Source organism: Typopeltis vanoorti, chromosome 14 (assembly GCF_054136105.1).
Source record: "Typopeltis vanoorti isolate ZY-2024b chromosome 14, IOZ_Tvanoo_1.0, whole genome shotgun sequence".
Lineage (NCBI taxonomy): Eukaryota > Metazoa > Arthropoda > Arachnida > Uropygi > Thelyphonidae > Typopeltis > Typopeltis vanoorti.
Window position 1 is genome coordinate 114,820,554 of NC_143562.1, and position 18,511 is coordinate 114,839,064.

At 36.3% G+C, this 18,511-nt stretch overlaps 1 protein-coding gene across 4 annotated transcripts in view; it reads right to left on the minus strand.

Moving 5' to 3' along the window:
• Cog6 (conserved oligomeric Golgi complex subunit 6) overlaps window positions 1-18,511 on the minus strand; it is a 596,080-nt gene that overhangs the window by 279,727 nt on the left and 297,842 nt on the right. For 3 of the 4 annotated variants that reach the window (XM_090403680.1, XM_090403683.1, XM_090403684.1), the window contains one exon: window positions 4,088-4,258. The exons of the other annotated variant lie outside the window; for it this stretch is intronic. In XM_090403680.1, coding sequence (XP_090259806.1) covers window positions 4,088-4,258 — 171 coding nt within the window. The remainder of the gene's footprint in view (window positions 1-4,087; window positions 4,259-18,511) is intronic. 4 annotated transcript variants of the gene reach the window in all.

Genomic DNA, 18,511 nt, shown 5'->3' on the forward strand with positions numbered 1-18,511 from the left:
ATTCAACTAGTTCCCCACCAAAGGTGGTAAGCTTTGCTTATTCTGTTGTCTATTCCCAAATTTAATTTGGCATGTTCATAACACTATTGCCTAAAAAATTTTACTTCTATAGGTTCTCCATGGAGAAAGCAGCTGAAGTTTTTTATGTTCCTGCCCAGTTTCATATTTTTTTTGTTCTTTTTATTGTTGATTTTCATGCCAATTTTTACAGTTGCTATGCAATTTAGTTAGAGAATGCTGGAGACCTTGTATGTGTTTAAGAGTATGTGTTTAGGAGTACATCAAAAAGTTAAGTTTGATATTTCCAATTCCAATATCAGATGCCACATTCTCTGTCTTCTCTAAGTTTCTCTTCCACAATTTTTCTCAGCCTCTTTTCAAGAATGATTTCATAAATCTTACCTAGAACACTTAGTAGAGAAATTTCTTAGCAATTCTAGCATTCAGCTTTATTCACTTTTTTAAAAACTGGAACCATGAGGGCTCTATTCATGACTTATTTTTAATGATATTAACAACACGAAACAAACTATTTTATGAAAAGACGTTTTATTAACTGCTTATATTTTGCTGAATTTCAAATCAGCATCATCAGAGCACAACACAGCATGCATACGCGACAGTGGGTAAGTGAAACGATGCAACTGTAACAGACAAAAGATCTAAAGTCCTATTTTGGCACCCTCTAATGTTGTAAAAAAAATAAAAAATAAAATAAATAAATAAAATAAAAATTACAGCTATGTGGGAGTCGTTTTTAAGATAACAGACTCCCAAATTTTTGTTAGATATATGAGAGCTCTACTCAAATCATCTGGAATTTGATCTTCTGACCAGGCCCTCTGAATTATGCAGTGTAGCTAATGCAAAACTTTCATACCTCCATATTTGAGCATTTCTGGTCAAATATCATATTTCCAGATTTCATGTTTTTGATGACTTTTTCTACTTTAAGTATTGATATGTACTCCTGTTTGCATTTCTATTGAAAAATTTCTACTGTCAATGCTTGTTTTATTTGACAATCATTGTCATCTTACCATCTCTGATTCCTTTTAGAGTACTCCCTTTCCTCCATTTCTAAGCTTTTTCAATAGCCACTAGAAATATTACTACCTTCCTGAGATTTATCTTCTATATTCTTACCAAAATCTTCCCATGACTTTTGTTTAGTGAGTTTTATATGGAGCTTAGCTCTTTTTTACTTCTCTGTATTCTTTTAGGGCATGTGCTAACTTATTCACTAGGAATTTTTGGTATGCATTCTTCTTTTTCACACTGCTTCTTTAGCATCCTATGTCCAGCATGGTATTTTTATTTTTTTATCATTGCAGACAACTTCCACATACCTCCCTAGATGAATTAATCAATGATTTCTTCAGAGTTTGCCATTGAGGATGAAAGTTTGGTTCCTGTTTTCAAACTGTTCCATTTTTAATTTAATAATCTGTGTATAGTTCAGTCTACAGTTTTTGTGTAAAAGCTGCTCAACTTTAATTCTTTTTAAAACTTTCTGAAATACTGTTCTTTTTCAATGTGATATTCATTTTTATTCCACTTCAAAATAAGTGATGACTGCTTCCAATTTCAAATCCTCCTCTTATATCCTGTACAAACATGAAGATATCAGTATCAACAATAACACAATGAATGAGACTTTTCTTATTTCTCATATCTTTTCTCCACATCAGCTTTTGCACATCTTTATGTTGGAACATGGTAGCAGTAATGACTAGCCTGTATCCTGAGCAGAAATCCAGCAGGTATTTACCATTACTATTATTAGCCTTGCTGTTTTCTCCAAATTTTCTCAAAACGTTTCCATATGCCTGGTAGGATTCATTTATTACCTACTCTGCTGTTTATATCTCCAACAAGTGCTACTTTTTCAATTTTCTTTATGTCAGATGACTAAAAACATTCCTCCAGTGCTTCCATAGGAGAACCGTCTGTGGGACTATAGGCACAGATAACTTTCATTGCCCATTTCCCCATTTTTAAGTCTGCCCACATAACTATACATGAAACTGCTTTCCAATCAAGAAGTTTATCTTCATGTTCAACATTGAATACTATCACTACTTCTTTCTTTCCTTAATTGTTATTGCCTGAATATAGCATCCTATACTTATCATTTAGTAAGATCTCATCTGTTTTTATCTTCTCTGTCTCAGTAATATCAATGTGTCCATGTGGTACTTTTCCAGTTCTATTGCAAGTTTGATTTTCTTTCTATTAATACTTCTTATATTATTGGTTCCTATCTTCAGTTGTTCTGAGATTGGGTTTGTTCTTCTTCTAGATGGCGAGGTGAAGTTTATTCAAATAACTGACTTTTCACTATTCCTCCTAAAACAGCAGGGGCTGGTGCCTTCCATCACATGCTGCCTCAGGTAATTATTCCTTAGTAACTACATAATGTTAATTTCCTTCCTCCTTCCAATCTATGGTCCCATAGTTGAAGTCCCCATAATAATTCCTCAACCTCTATTCATTGAGTTTATTTGACAATGACTACTATCTGCTTAATTATCTTCAGTCAGCCATGTCTCACTAATACCAATAACATTTAGCCAAGGGGAATTAACCAATGCCAAAAACACCTCTCCTTTGTTTCATATGTTCTTTTCAAATGCATTAGTGAACATAAAGCAGAATAGCACTATTAGGCCCACCACTCTCCATCCATTTTATACTAACTATTCCATTATGGTCTGTTACCAGCAGAACTAACATAGGCATTTATTGTACATTCTCACATTCACTTGCATGACTGTATCTGTGAACTCACTGAACAGCTTCCCACTCAAATAACTCTGGTTTCCCTCATTTTGCACCTCCAATCTCAGTTCATTCAACAGCACCTTTCCAGACTGAAAGCACCAAATCCATTTAAGTGCAAACCATCCACCTTATATAAATCCTTTCATTGATCAAACTCACTATGCTCATCCACAAACTCTAATCATTCCTTCTGCCATAACCTATGCATTGGCTCATTTGCAGTCATAGCTCTCCTTTCAGTAAGTTTTTTACATTGTCCCTCATACCATACCTGTCTCCTTTCAAATCATTCATTCCTGCCAAAACAGTCAACTCTTTCACTTTGCCCTTCTGAATTCTAATAGCCTTACCAACATCATTAATCTTTACACCAAGGAATCATGACTTTGTCACTCCCATCAAGTACAGCTTTTATAAGGACATCATCATACAAGATTCTCTCCTTACTTTTCCTTTCTCACTTAGTTGAGAATTCCTTTCTCTTTTCTTGTACCTCTGTCTTTCTCTTCTCAACTGAACCACTTGCCAGATGTTTCTGCATTTTCTAAGGGTTGCACTTTATCCTATAAAATCTCCACATAAATGCACTATCTCCCTCATTACAGCCTATATTTTATTGCACTGTTGCAAACATTTTCACCCATATTCCCTGTTACATCTACCATTACAATCTCTCAACCTGACCTGTACTTCTGACACTTGCTTTCGTAACATTTTAGGCACTATCCGACCACTTTTTCTTTTGACCAAAGTCCATTCATCTCAACAACAAATGCATTTAGTAGATATTGCTCTGCATGAAGTCCCTCAGGTTGAATTCCTTTGACAATAATGCTCTGGATGCAACTGTTCTACTTCATATATAACTTACCATACAAAATAATTATATTTAAGGATAAAATTAAATTAAGTCCAATTAACATCAGAATATAATCTACTTCTAAATACAAAGTAATTTTAAAACAACTTAGCATTCAAGGGCACTCTAAACATAGGAGTTGCTACTACATGCCAGCTATCTGCAATTTTAATACTCGCATGTATTGCCTCGGAATGGATATTCTGAGGAGTACATGTATACAGCCACAGAATGGAACTCAGGCAGACAGCATAAAAGAAGACCTTAAGGTCAGTATTTAACAGATTATATAACAAAGATCTGCTTTAAGTGAGGTTTATGTGGCAATTTCTTCTGCCTATAAGACTTACAAAAGTACAGCAGATAAAACACTTTTGTTTTTCAAGTAGTGCACTAAGAAAATAACTTAAACATAAATTAAAATATTTAATTTTTAAAACTTACCTCCTCTAGTAAGTGCATCAATAAAATTGCGGACAACTGCTGATCTCCTAGAATTAGTATATTCATCCAAAGAATATTTAAAAAGAATAGGCCTATCCTGCAATGTCTCAAAGGCATGTGAAAGTAAGGGCTTCAGTTCAATATATTCTGAATTCAAAAGACGACATTCATCTGGGGGGGGGGGAATAATAATTATTAATAAAATTATATATATATATATATCACCATTGTCAGTCTTTTTAGATAAATTCAGTATCTGAATTTAGGACAAATTTAATTTTAGTAAATCAGTTAGATTGAGTTGGTAATTTGGTCTAAGGCATTTGATGGAGTGCTACTCGGTAAGTAAATGCAAATGAATAGCCAATTAGTATTCTTTGTAGAAGGACAAGCCTCATCTAAGTAATATATCATTGAAATGAACATGTACAGACAGACAAGAAAAGAAACCCAGAAATTTTACAAGAACTAATTGCACAAATAACAGATAATCACAAAAATAAATTGGTTCAACATAAAATAATTTTCAACATAATATATAACATAAAATAGACATAAAATGATGCAGAGGACATAGTGGAATTGTTCAATGAACACTTTATTGGAGTATTTCATCCTAGAGGAGTCAGTTTTAATGCTAGAGGGATAGGACTGGTACGAGGTCTGGAGGTACAGGAGGAGAGTGTGTTTCAGATACTGAGTACTCTGGATGTCAGTAAAGCTGTGGGACTGGATGGTATTTCGCCACGAGTTTTGAAAGAATGTGCTAGGGAATTGACAGTACCTTTAACGTGGCTTTTCAATGAAAGTCTGGCTTTGGCAAAGGTGCCCAGGGAATGGAAGGAAGGTAAGATAGTGCCATTGCATAAGGGTGGTAACAGACTGGAAGTGTCTAATTATAGGCCAGTCTGTGTGTCATCAGTAGTTGTTAAGATCTTGGAGAAAGTAGTGAGGGACCGTGTACAGCATTGGGCAGATGAGGGTAATGTTATCTGTGAGAATCAACATGGATTTGTGAAAGGACGCTCTTGTTTTAGCAATATGCTAGCCTTTTATAATAAAGTTACAAGAACATTAGATGAGGGAAAGGCATATACTGCAATTTTCTTAGACTTGGCGAAGGCATTTGACAGGGTGCCACATGATAAGCTGATATTTAAGTTGCAGCACATGGGTCTGGATGTCAGATTGGTCAACTGGATTCAGGATTGGCTGTCTGATAGGTATCAGAGAGTTGTGTATGGTGGAGCAGTTTCCAGGAGGCAGAGGGTTACAAGTGGGGTCCCACAGGGCTCAGTACTAGGACCTGTATTGTTTAACCTTTATATCAATGACATAGCCAGTGGACTGCAGGGGGATATTCAGTTGTTTGCAGATGATGCGAAGCTGGAAAAGGTAATTAGTAATAGTGCAGATGTGGTAGCCCTGCAAGAGGATTTAAATAAGCTAGATAGATGGGCAAATGAATGGGGGTCTCAGTTTAATGCAGCAAAATGTAAGGTCTTGAGGTTTGGGAAACATCGATGGGATGCTGCATACTCTATGGGAGGAGTTATACTGGAGGAAATAGGGGAGACAAGAGATCTGGGGTTGATGATTGATAGAAACCTGAAGTTTAGGGGACATATTGCAAAGGTGGTGAAGGTAACACAGAGGATTGCTGCTATTATGAGAAGGACACTGACCTGCAGAGATAAGAGGGTTATCATTCCATTGTATAAGTCTCTGATCAGACCACACTTGGACTATTGTTCTCAGATTTGGTCCCCAGGATTTGAAGGGAATAAATTAACTGTGGAAAGGATACAAAGACGGATGACAAAGATGGTTTCAGGACTGTACAAGGATAGTTATGAGGATCGGCTGAGAGAATGTGGACTGCAGAGTTTGGTGGATAGAAGAAGGAGAGGTGATATGATTGAGACTTTTAAACTGTTGAGAGGTGGTTACAGGGTTGACACTGGGGAGTTCTTTCGCTTGGTTGATCAGCGGGAAGGAGTGATGACAAGAGGCCATCCCTGGAAGTTCAAAAGGAAACTGTGAGCAAGAGGGTAAGGAGTGGTTTCTTTGTGTGGAGGGTGGTTGAGCCGTGGAATGCATTGCCTGATGGAGTGGTGGGAACGAGAATGGTCAGTGAGTTTAAAGAGTGGTATGATAGACTTTGTGTTTCTCAGGGGGGGACCTCCCCTCAGTGAGTCTTGACAGACTTTATGTCTTAGGAAGGACCTCCCTCGATGAGTCTTTTGACTCCTTGGAGGCCTGAATAATAATAATAATAATAATAATAATAAACACTAAATTATGACCTAATAGAAAAAAGCAACAGAAGAAGATTCTTAAAGAGATGAGGAAAACAGTGAATTCTTGCAGATAGGCCTTATATGTTGGTAACACATGACTATTAAATTATTTAAGGAATTTACAACGTATACGGGAATATTAATTAAAAGAAACTTTAATAAATACCTCCTATATTTCGGCAATGTCACATTGCCATCTTCATGGGAACATACAACTATGACACGTGCACGCAGGCACTACAAAAATCAAATGAGGCAAAAGAGAGAAAACTACTGTTCCCAGAGTCCTAAAGGTGTCCCCTGGTGGGGCTATATAGAGTTGTCTTGGCTGTTGGGCTGAAGTTCTCAAGATGCAAGCTTCCCAAATTTGGGGCAGTCTCACGCACCCAAATTTGTTGAGGTTTGAAAAGATTTTTAGAGCTAAGGCTGATTCCATGAACAATCTTTCATATTTAAATTTGCTGTGGTGTATTAACATGGCTTTCTTCCAATGTATTCTGTGGTGGGTATCCAGAGTATGGTCTGTGAGCCCAGAGTCGCTGTACTGGAGAACTGCACAAGTGCACTGTACAAGTATAGTGGCTGTACTTGTAATAGTTGTATGTTCCCATGAAGATGGCAATTTGACATTGCTGAAAATAGGAGGTATTACTAAAATTAAAGTCTCTTTTAATTAATATTCCAGTATATGTTGTAAATTCCTTAATTTGCAGTGAATGAACAGGACTCAATTGAAAATAAATTTGATTAATGATTCTAATATTTTTGATTGTTACAAGGGCATCATAAGCAATACAATGCAAAAATGTAGCATTTAACAAGCAATGAAATGCTGGAATAATGAATTAAAAATTGAATTAAATCTGCATGCATTCTGTAGATTTAATTCAAGTCACTTAATTTCAGCCAAGTAATTCAATTCATTTAATTTATTAGTAATAGTGCTGATTCATTCATTTCGTATGGTGATTCAATGGCCGTGAGCCCCTTTTAAGGGGGAGGTATGGCACCAGCTCAATCCCCTCTATTTTTATCCGTGCTCGGGACTGGCATAGCTGACAATTCAGACCTATGGCTGGAGGGATTGTCTTAAGTATTCCTGACTGTATTCATGTGTGTGTTCACGGGGCTGGTTTGTCTGCTTGCAGGATGAAAATCCCCAGATAAACTGGGGGAAAAACCCTGCTGTCCACGCCCAAGACCAGATAACTTGGCTATGGCTTAGGAAGATCCTTAAGCTCCTCACATCGTCGATGGGAATCAAACTTAGGACACTCCTTCCCTAGGCATATGGTTGTGAAGTGCAAACATAGTGCTGATGTTTTGGCTCTTTATGGGAATTTGAATAAGCTGGAAGGGTAGGCACAAGAATGAGGATGTCAGTTCAATGCAACTGAATGTAAGGTTTTAAAATATGTCATCCACAGATGGGATGCTTCACATTCACTTGGTGGAATTATACTGGAAGAGGTCGTAGAAGCAAAATTTCACTCTCTTCTGGATATGACAGTAGGTGATATCTACTAGATATCACCTACTATGATCATTGACAGTCCAACCAATCTTTCCTGTGAAATACTAGATCTTTGATATGTTTTAATTAGTTTCAGTCTTGAAAATGATCGTTCGCCAATTGCTACTGAAACTGGAAGTGTCAAAAATATTCGAAGCAAAATTCTTAAATTAATAAAGACGCTATCTAAATTATTTGCATATATATATTGCAATATTTTCAGTGGGTCTAAATGGTAACTATCCTGTATGATGTCCTCTAGAATTTGTATTTCATTATATAATTCGGTGGCACAAATATCCTTTTTTTCACCATCAGTCAGCCCAACTTGTAAATTATCACAGCATTTATTTAAAGTGTCCTCAATCATATTAGAAATTTTCTTGAAACTGGATAAAAACTGAAATATGTTAAAAGTGACTTGTCAAGAGATCAAACCTTTCAGCCAAAAGGATTAATAATAGTGTCCACAAGTGGAAGAAAAAATCTAATTTTAAAATTAGATTCTTTCTTTTAAGGATACACAGTGATCAGCATTCATATTTATAAATTTAGGGACACAAAAACACACGTGTTGAACAGATTATTTTATTAATTACTAATAAAATAAACTTGATGTTTCGACCCTCGTATCGAGGTCATCATCGGAAGCATACAAGTGTATAAGGAACCAAGCTACATGCTCTAGCCCTGTAAACCTGTAAAATACCGGTAAACTAAATCTATGTAGTTAATTAATCCTTTTCTCTAGCCTGACCTCTAGTGATAAAAAAAAATAAAATAAAATAAATAAATAAATAAAAAATAAAAATAAATAAAAAATAAATATAACTACAATAAACTGCTAAAGTCCTCATGTATTAATATTCTTCTGGATTTGTACAGTCCTGATTGTTATAATATGATTTCCTTCAGTTGCTGTTGAATGTTACATACACTTCACCAGGTTGTCTTATTCTAGTGGGGTTTTTTCTATGGCTAGTTTAGGTTGTTATACAGGTTGTAGATGGGTCCTCCACATTCTTGGAACGGTTAGGCCATCATTTTTGTTGAGATTTTGGTTGTGTTTGAGCATTTCACATGACTCTTTAAATTTTCTCTCAAACCAGGTTTTGGTGCGGTGTAGGGACTTGGCATTTTCCCAATCAATTCTGTGGTATGTTTGGAGTGCGTGGTCAGAAAGGCCGGTTTTTCCAGAATGGAGGTATTTAATGTGTCGTTTGTATTCGTCTTGTCTAATTGGGATAGTTCGCCCTGTTTCCCCTATGTATGGTATTTTGTATACCCTTGGGTGGGCTAGGTGTGGAAGAGGATCTTTAGAAGAACTGAGTAAGTGTTTTAACTTATTTGGGGGTTTAAAGGTGGTTTTAATGTTGTATTTGTGTAGTGTTCTGTCTATTTTTTCCACTGAAAAATACCAAGTCCCTAGATCATTAGGCCCATCTACAACCCGTATAACAACCTAAACTAGCCATAGAAAAATCCCACTACAAGAAAACAGCCTGGTCTTCTTGTAGTGGGATGAAGTGTAGGTAACATTCAACAGCAACTGAAGGAAATCATATTATAACAATCAGAACTGTACAAATCCAGAAGAATATTAATACATGAGGACTTTAGCAGTTTATTGTAGTTGTATTTTTTTTTCAATTTATTTATTTATTTATTTAATTTTATTTTTTTATCACTAGAGATCAGGCTAGAGAAAAGGATTAATTAACTACATAGATTTAGTTTACTGGTATACAGGGCTAGAGCATGCAGCGTGGTTCCTTATACACTTGTATCCTTCCGATGATGACCTCGATACAGGGGTTGAAACGTCAAGTTTTATTTTATTAGTAATTAATAAAATAATCTGTTCAACACATGTGTTTTTGTGTCCCTAAATTTATAAATATGAATTAAAGTTAGAGTGAAGATCAACTGGCACTTCATCAAAACAATCTTTTCTTACGCCTGCGTAATATACTGCTTTTGAACTCAGGAGAAATTTCTAAATCTAATGCTCTTTTACCAATTCAAGTGCGACATTAAAATTTTCATCGAATCTTCAGTAATTAGTGATACACATGGTCCAGCTATCTCTAATTGGCTACTGGTGGAGATTGAACTGCTCACTCCGTCTCCAAAAAGCTAGATAGGGTTTAAAGGCCTAGCCTACTCCCTAGAAGGGAATAAAAGGCATTAGCTTATTATTATAAATTCTTCAGTAAAGTCAATTACGTTATTTAATGTGTTTATAGATTCACTTAAATTGTGTTTGGATTTTTTTTATTACGTGACACCTCCAAGGAGTCCAAACACTCATCAAGAGAGGGCACCCACTCCACGACTATCCATCTTCACCACTCAATCCACCAACTACAGCAAAATGCAGCTACCCCCAACATCTACTGGCCACCAATAGTATTTTCACAGACAATCACTTTTCCTTTAGTGTTACACTGAGATCAGCATTCATTTTACACAAATTATGGACTCTACCACCGTGTTGTAAATAATTATTTTAATTTCCCAATGTTTTGACCTTCATATTAAGATCATCTGGAGTATACACATGTATATACAGAGACAAGCTAAATTACATTTCACATAGTATGCTGAAGAGACAATGATTTGATCAACAGTTATTCTACTGGCATGACCTCTACTGAAATTAATATAAAATTACAATATAATAAATGAAATAAAATAAATTAACTACATCAAAGCTATATTCTATTTAAGACAACATCAGAGAAACATTCATATATATAGTTTTGTTATGGTGAAAATGATGTCTTAATTTATCATGACAATTGTTATATTAGATTAAGGATCCTGGATTACCTATGGTTCTATTTACAATTAACTCTTAGGGAGGAAGGTTAAGTGGGTAGAATATATGCTTTCCATATGTTTGGGATTTTTAGACCATCATTATTGTTAAGATTCGGGTGATTGATAAGAATCTCACAGGCCTTCTAAAATTTATGTTCATACCATATTTTGGTGTGATGTAAACAACAGGTGCTTTTCCAGTCAATTCTATGTAAAGTGTTCAGCACATGATCAGAAAGACCAGCTTGACCATAGCTGTTATATTTAATATGTCATTTATGTTGCTTTTTTCTGATCGAAATTGTGCATCCTGTCTCCCCTATACAGGGGGTCCTCGAGTTACATTGGAGATCCGTTCCTATGGACCGACGTAAGGCGATTTTCGATGCAAGTCAGAATTACCATAGCCTAAGTTATTTACCTAACCAAAAACATCCTAAAGTCGTACGTATATATAAAGAAAAAGAACTAGGCCATAGGAAAATGAAAAGGAGAAAATAATTACTGTATAGTACAGAAAAATGACAATGAAACTGTAATAAAAAAACAAACATAAAAATAAGAACAAGAAGCCTTTCCATCTCAATCATGAGCCTACTATGTCGTATTTTCGTAATCACAATCGATTTCATGGGTGCCAATCCTTTCACGTGTTCAAGGATGCGAACTTTATCCTTGATAATAGTCCCGCCTGTGGTATGGCTTAAGTTCAACGCGTGGCTAATGTTCGTCGCCATTTCTCCCTTTTTTTGCCCTTTTAATAATGTCTAATTTCACTTCTAATGTAATGGCTTTCATTTTCTTCGACACACTGCCATCGGAAGAGTCTGCTTTATGTTTGGGAGCCATATTGAAGGGTAAAAAGTCACAACACAAAAACAAAAATGAGAGAGCAGATGTAAACAAAGCATGCGGTACCCAAAGAGTGTATACCCAAGTGACGCCACCTCTCCTAAACAAACGGTGCATAACGGTGTATTCTTCTGCCATGCTCACAAACAAGTTCACCCGCAACGTTTGAATTTTACATCGCACTGCTTCAAGTCGAAATTTATTTTTTAAATTATTTATGGGATTACTGCCATAAAGTCAAAACGACGCATGTCGAGGACGACGTAGGTTGAGGACCGGACCCCCTGTATAGGGCAAATTACAGGTGCAATGAATACGGTATATCCCAGAGGGGGCCAGTGGTCGAGTAAGTTCTTTAATTTTGCAGGAGGTTTAAAGGTGGCTTTAAGGTTGTATTTTTGTAGTATTCTGTCTGATATCCCTTTAATGTATGGAATGGTTACAGTTTTATTATAGTCTTGTTTATTTTTGTTTTTAAGTGAGGTCTTGTACAGAATTTTGTTGATAGTATTTTGGCTGTAACCATTTTTTTAGGAAGGTATTGCTGATAACTTTTAATTCATCTTTAAGTGCTTGTTCATTGGAGCAAATCTTCAAAGCCCTGTTTTGAAGTGTATTAATGACCCCAAGTTTTTGTGTTGGGTGGTAGTAGGAGTTTTTGTGTATATACTGGCCAGTATATTTGGTTTCCAGTAAACAGTGAAGGAAGACGTGTGGCAAGTGTATCTAGATAAAATGCATCTAGATTTTGGTGTACTTTTGAAGTACATCCCATCGTTTAGTCAAAGCAAAGCACTAAAGAAATTATAAACAGTTCATATAGTGCAAAAAAAAAAAAAAAATCACTGTTCCAGTATTAACCTGAACAGTAAATTTAATGACAATTGCGATTTGCAAATTTAATGTGTGTGCAGGGCACAGGACAAAGAGTGCTCGAGGGTTAGTGTTCGATGTGTCTCTGAACGGCGCTGTGTTTTCCTCGCATGTTCACTCTGTTATTGTATCCTTGTATTCGCAAATTTTTTATATCTAAATTTAAAAAGTAAAAAATCTATTGAACAAAAAAAATAAATGTAAATTTAAAAAATGAAAATAAATACTTAAAGAAATGCATAAAATTTTTGCTAATTTGTGAAAGCTTAGGTTAAATTTTGAATCTACTTACTTCATACCTCAGTGTGAATTAACTATATATTCACTGTGTGTTTAGTTTGATGTTTTATTTACAAACAATGCATGAGGTCTTCTGTACTACAAAAAATACCCAAATGTTACTTCATAATAGAAGTTAAGCCGGATACATGCGCGTGCCTCACGTCCTAACTGACGAATGTGAGCTGCATGTAAATAAGAAAATCAGTAGTGTAAGGCACCCTCTGTAACATGATTCCACAGATGAGCGCCTGGCTCGTTTAGTGCTTCTGCCAGCTATACCACACACATAGCGAAAAAAACAAATTGATGTGATGTTTTTGCTGAATGTTATTAAAAGTCGCAGTATTTATTAGGATATATTTATTGCATAGCCACATTTAATAAATGCTAATATTAAAACTTGTTTTTATTTTATTTTTTCTACTCGCTTCAGCACCCCTTGAAGAAGGTGCTCCGATGCAACACATCATCTGCTTACTGTGTTAAGCCCTGGCCATGTCCCCTCCAAATTCTCAACTCTGAGAGGACACATTTCATCCCTTATAATTATCAATATTTCACCACTGCATTTGCTCTTCCTATCATGACGAAATATGCTAAACCCTTCAACTACTATTGTTTCACTGATACCAAAAATCTTTGGAATTGGCTGAGGGTATCAGTGCCACTAATTCATCTCCTTTATTCCTGATACTCTTGGTATTGGTATAAAGAAACATCAATGCATTGTCAGTATTTCCATATCAATTAATATTCTCTCTGTAAAATCTCGCAAGAAATTATTTTTTTAAGAGAATTTTCCCTAAAGATTTTACAATTTTTTTTGTCTAAAATTATAAGAGAAACTTGTGCTTAGTAAGATGTAAAATTATAAAAGAATAAATTACTGATAGAATGCACCTACACTTTAAACTTGTTTGTAAAAGCTTAATAGGAGTTAAGCCGGATTAGCACTGAATACCACCAAAATTGTAAGGTCTGGCGGTCAGCAATGACGTCAAACCTTTCATGCTAATCCTGGAATACTCCGAATTAAGAACAAAGGACTGAAAATAGAATAAAAGGCAATGCAGCACATGGTTCTGAGCTTTTTGGTCCTTGGCTCTTCAACTACGAGGTGTGCAGGAGCTGCTTCCCGCAATCCAGGAGAATCGTTTTCCCGCCGTCGTCCCCTGATGTTCACCACTGCCGGCTTGCTCTAGGCTCCCAGTAGCTACAGCAGAACCCCAGCATGTCCAACGATGAAAAGTTCTCAAGGATCGACCGGACAAAGGACGTTCCAGTTCCAATGTGTATAACGGAATGTATGTTGGACTTTCCTCTCGAGACTGTCAGCAAGTAAGCCATTAATCTGCTGTAGTATGTTATGTGTATGTAACTCGAAATTGTAAAGGATTGAGAGGTTACTTGTTAACTAGCAGGAAAAGTGAATGTGAAATAACGGAAAATTATGTATTATTAAGTATGTCTAAGTCACAGGTTGATTGTGATAGTGTCTGAATAAGTGTCATTCAGACACTATCACAAGTTTTGAATATATTGAAAGAAAGTTGAACGTAATCCCTCCTGGAATACTTATGCATACTTGTAAGCCAGGTTGTGTCATAGAAGACAGTTTTATATCAAGGCAAAATGGGTTTTTCTGATAGTAAAAGCACTATAGTTTCTGTTGCTCAGATAGCAAGTAAATTTGTGTGCTAAAGTGCTTTTGAATAAGTTAATTTTTAATTAACTTTTATGTGCTCTGTATCACATCTTTTAGTTTGATAATAAATATGTTTTTGTTTTGTAACTACCTGGTTCTCATTCCTTAGCCAATGCACTATCCCGAAAATATTAACAAGCCTGCAAGAATAGAATATAGTAACGAGCCACGACTTGCATATAAAGATATTGTATAGAGATATTAACTTAACTTTTGTCATCTTCTCGCCCTGACTTTCAAACATAAAAAGATCAATTAAGTGGCATAGTCATTACGAATAAATAAATTTCTTAATTGACATTGTGCGATTGCTCAAGGACTGTTACTTTAGATAGACTTACAACACAAGGTCTAACTAACAACAGAAAAAGGAGGGCAAGAATAAGTTTAAGTATGTACACAGATAAATAAAAATGTCAAGAAAAGAGATATTTTACATCTCCAAGCTCCCTTTGACTTTGTATAGCACCACACATTTCCCCATCTCCCCAGTGTCCATTTCCAAAAGAGGTGATTCCTGCTTCCATTAACCCCGACAACTCCAGTTTCCGTACACTAATATTCTCACTTGACCCAACAACAACATCCTCTCCAGATGTCATGCCACTCTTCATTCAAACAATATCTGTCTCTTGCAATACAGTGTAAAACTCGATGTAGCTTAGAAATACCAAAACACTTTACATCGATTTTTTACAGAGGTCAAGTCCCATGAGAACTGTTACAAAAATAACCTTGTTTGTATCTATATATATTTGATTAATGTAAATAACTCTATGAGAATTGATTGTATTTACCATTTTAACGAAAGTTTCTAGAATGTCAAAAACAAAGGCAATGCTTTGCCATCGGAACTTTGTATAATAGCTATGTATAAGAGCACAAGAAAGTTGTTTATGATTAAGTGTGTGAGAAAGTTATTTGTAAGCTCTGCTCATGAACACCTTCAAAGCTAGTATCAAAGAGGTCTGCTAGTTTCAGAGAAGTCTCTGCTGTCTGACAAGACAAAGAAAAAAAGAGCGCACGGAGAAGAAAAAACAACGGGTTGGTCTTAACAAAAGGATCAAGAGAACTGCCGATTTCTTTGGGATTTACAACCCTTGGTGCAAGGTCCTGAGAAGGCAAAAATAAAAAAGGACTGAGCCAAACATCGTGAGCAGTTTCCGGCAGAGAACCAGAGGCAGTCGAGAGGAGGCGAGGTCCAGTTGCTGACAGAAGGAGAGGCAAGGTCCAGTTGCTGAGAGGGGAAGCGAGATCCAGCTGCTGAGAGAGCAGAGGCGAGGTCCAGTTACCGAAGCAGGAGAGGTGAAGCGCTGCTACCGAAGAGAGACAGAGGCAGTCAGCAGAGAACCAGAAGCATACTGACCCAGAGAAACAGACTTTATGGCGAACCCATGCCAGGAGAAAAAAATTGGGAAGTCAACCGAAGCCAAAGGCCACAGAACGATCTTCAAGCCTGTATGCTGAAACTTCTTGCCTGAGCTTTTGAGTACCGGGAAAATTGCAGTCCAAGAACCACTGATACTCTGGCGAAACACCCCCTGAAGCAAAGCCTAAAATGAAAGAAGAACCATAGAGACTTTGATGCAAGACCTTTGGAAGGTGTCATGACAAAGAGCCTCCCTAAGTGTCTTCCAACCTTTTAATGTACATTCTTTTTGTAATCTAGGAGATATGTCATAGATGGACTGATAAGAAATAGTAATAAGAAATATCTATAAGAGAGTCCTCTAAATTGCTGTTAACTGGAATATTCATTGTAAGATAACTTGCCATAACTAGTTAATCTCTTTATGAGTAAATTAGTCTCGACAATTTGGTTTTCTTAAGCAGAGAAGTAACAGAGTAAATATATTGTTTAGTCATTTAATATTGAAAAGAGAAAGCTTGTTTCTTTATACCAAAAGGATAGGCAGAGAGAGAGAGAGAGAGAGTAACCTCCCTATCGCTTATTTAATGTACTTTATTTTTAATGTAAATAAATGTGTTATAATTATATGTCAATAGAGTGCCACCTGATTGTTTATTTTACAATGCACTGTTCCTAAAAAAAAAAATTCTTGGACTTGTGAGCGGGAAACCAAGTGAGATAGCTGAAGCGTATAGTTAAGTGCAACTAGACCACAACTGTTTGTGTAAAGTTTTACTGAAGGAATTTGTGTTAGAGAAAGAGAAATCAACCAGCCATATTACTGAGTTTTATGACAATTAAAACATATTATTGGTGCAGTCTCAATAAAATAAATTTTCTAGTATCCATAGGCATAAGACTCGTAGTGCGAAAGGTAGATAAACATAATACGCAATAGTATAAGCAAGAAAGGTTATGAGAGAGAGAGAGAGAAAGCGTGCACTGCTAGTTAGAATAACGGTATTTCAAAGGTGCAGTAAAAGCGGGCTTTATAAATAGCAAGAAATAGCATCAGTTTACAACACTCTCTGTTACCCTCAAATGCACTCCAAGCATCCATATAACCCAAGCCTGTCTTCTGACATATTCTTACTATCATGAAATTCATTACTGATGTTCTTCTCCTCAATTCTGCATAATCATAATTAGGTATCATGCTTACTATCTTCCATGCACACCCTTCTGCCATACAACCTCAGGAATAAACCTCATATCTCTCATTATGCAATGCACACCACCTCACAGGTCATTTGTACCCATCATCATAATCATCTCATTTACTCGGCTTAACTGTCATATCCCACTCTCTATCATTCCTCCAGGCAAACACTCCTCTAACATTCTAGTTTGTACTCCATGAATTGTTGAGTCTCCATATATCACATCACTCACTACTCTATTCACTTCTTGCTGACGTCTACCTTGCACTCATACATGCCTGTCTTCCTGTCATTGCAGCATCCCCAGCTCCTGCACTATTTTGCCTTCCTCTCATTCCCAGTTGTCTCTTTCTTCTCTATCATTCTTGTAACTCTCTCTCATCCCCCCCCTCTTGTTTTCACTTCACATTAGTTAGCCTTTTGAGTTTCTTCTTTCATTTCTGAACTGACTTTTCATACATTCCACTTCTATCAGTATCTCTCTCTCTCTCTCTCTCTCTCTATCCAAGCAACCTGCTCTCACAAAACATTCTCTCACCCAATCATTACCATCCTCTCTAAATACATTAAACTCCCTTATCTGGTGGGGGGCTGGGTAATGGCTTATTTTCTCAGTAAATATTGGAAAAATGAGTAATATTATATCTACTCTATAATATAAAATGATAAGCTTTTTTGTAACGTTTTTGTGTCACGTTTTTTGACAAGTTATTTGAAACGTTTTGAAACTCAGGGCTACCCTGATTGTCGGGTCATCAGAATTCAAGGAGAACAGGTCTACCAATCCAGATCTCAGGGGATTGGGCACTGTATGCACCAGTGGGGAGGAGGACCCCCCCCCCTTTCGAGTCTTCAAAATTCGAGTCATCAGAATTCAAGGAGAACCAGTCTACCAGAACTGGAACTCAGGGGGTTGGGCGCTATATGAGCCGGTGTGTGTGTGTGTGTGGGGGGGGGGACCACCTTTCGAGTCTTCAAAATTCAAGGAGAACTGGCCTGCCCATCTGGAACTTGGGTGCCGTATGCGGCAGAACCACCCTTTCAAGTCTTCAAAATTCGAGTCATCAGAATTCAAGAACAGGCCTACCAGTCTAGAACTGGGGGGGGGGGGGGGGGGGCAGTAGGCGTCAGGGGTCGGAGCCCCCTAGTATATATATTAATAAATTTAGTTAATTGGTTTAGTTAATTGATCAATTAATTAAATTTAATTAACTGATTTGCAGTTTTATGGTGCAATGACAGCAAAGGTCATGCTGAGTCAGGATACACATTACAGCAGTACACAGAGTATTAATAAATAAATAAATAAATAATTATTTATATGGAGAAAAATTAGTGAATAATATAAAATGGATGTATAAATTGTTAAGCACTAGCATATTAAAGGTATTAATAAATAATTTTAAAAAGATAAATGATTAAATAAATCTATATACATGGTTTAGTATCTACAATGCAGTACTTACATATAAACAAATTTAACACTAAATATGTTTTAATTCTTT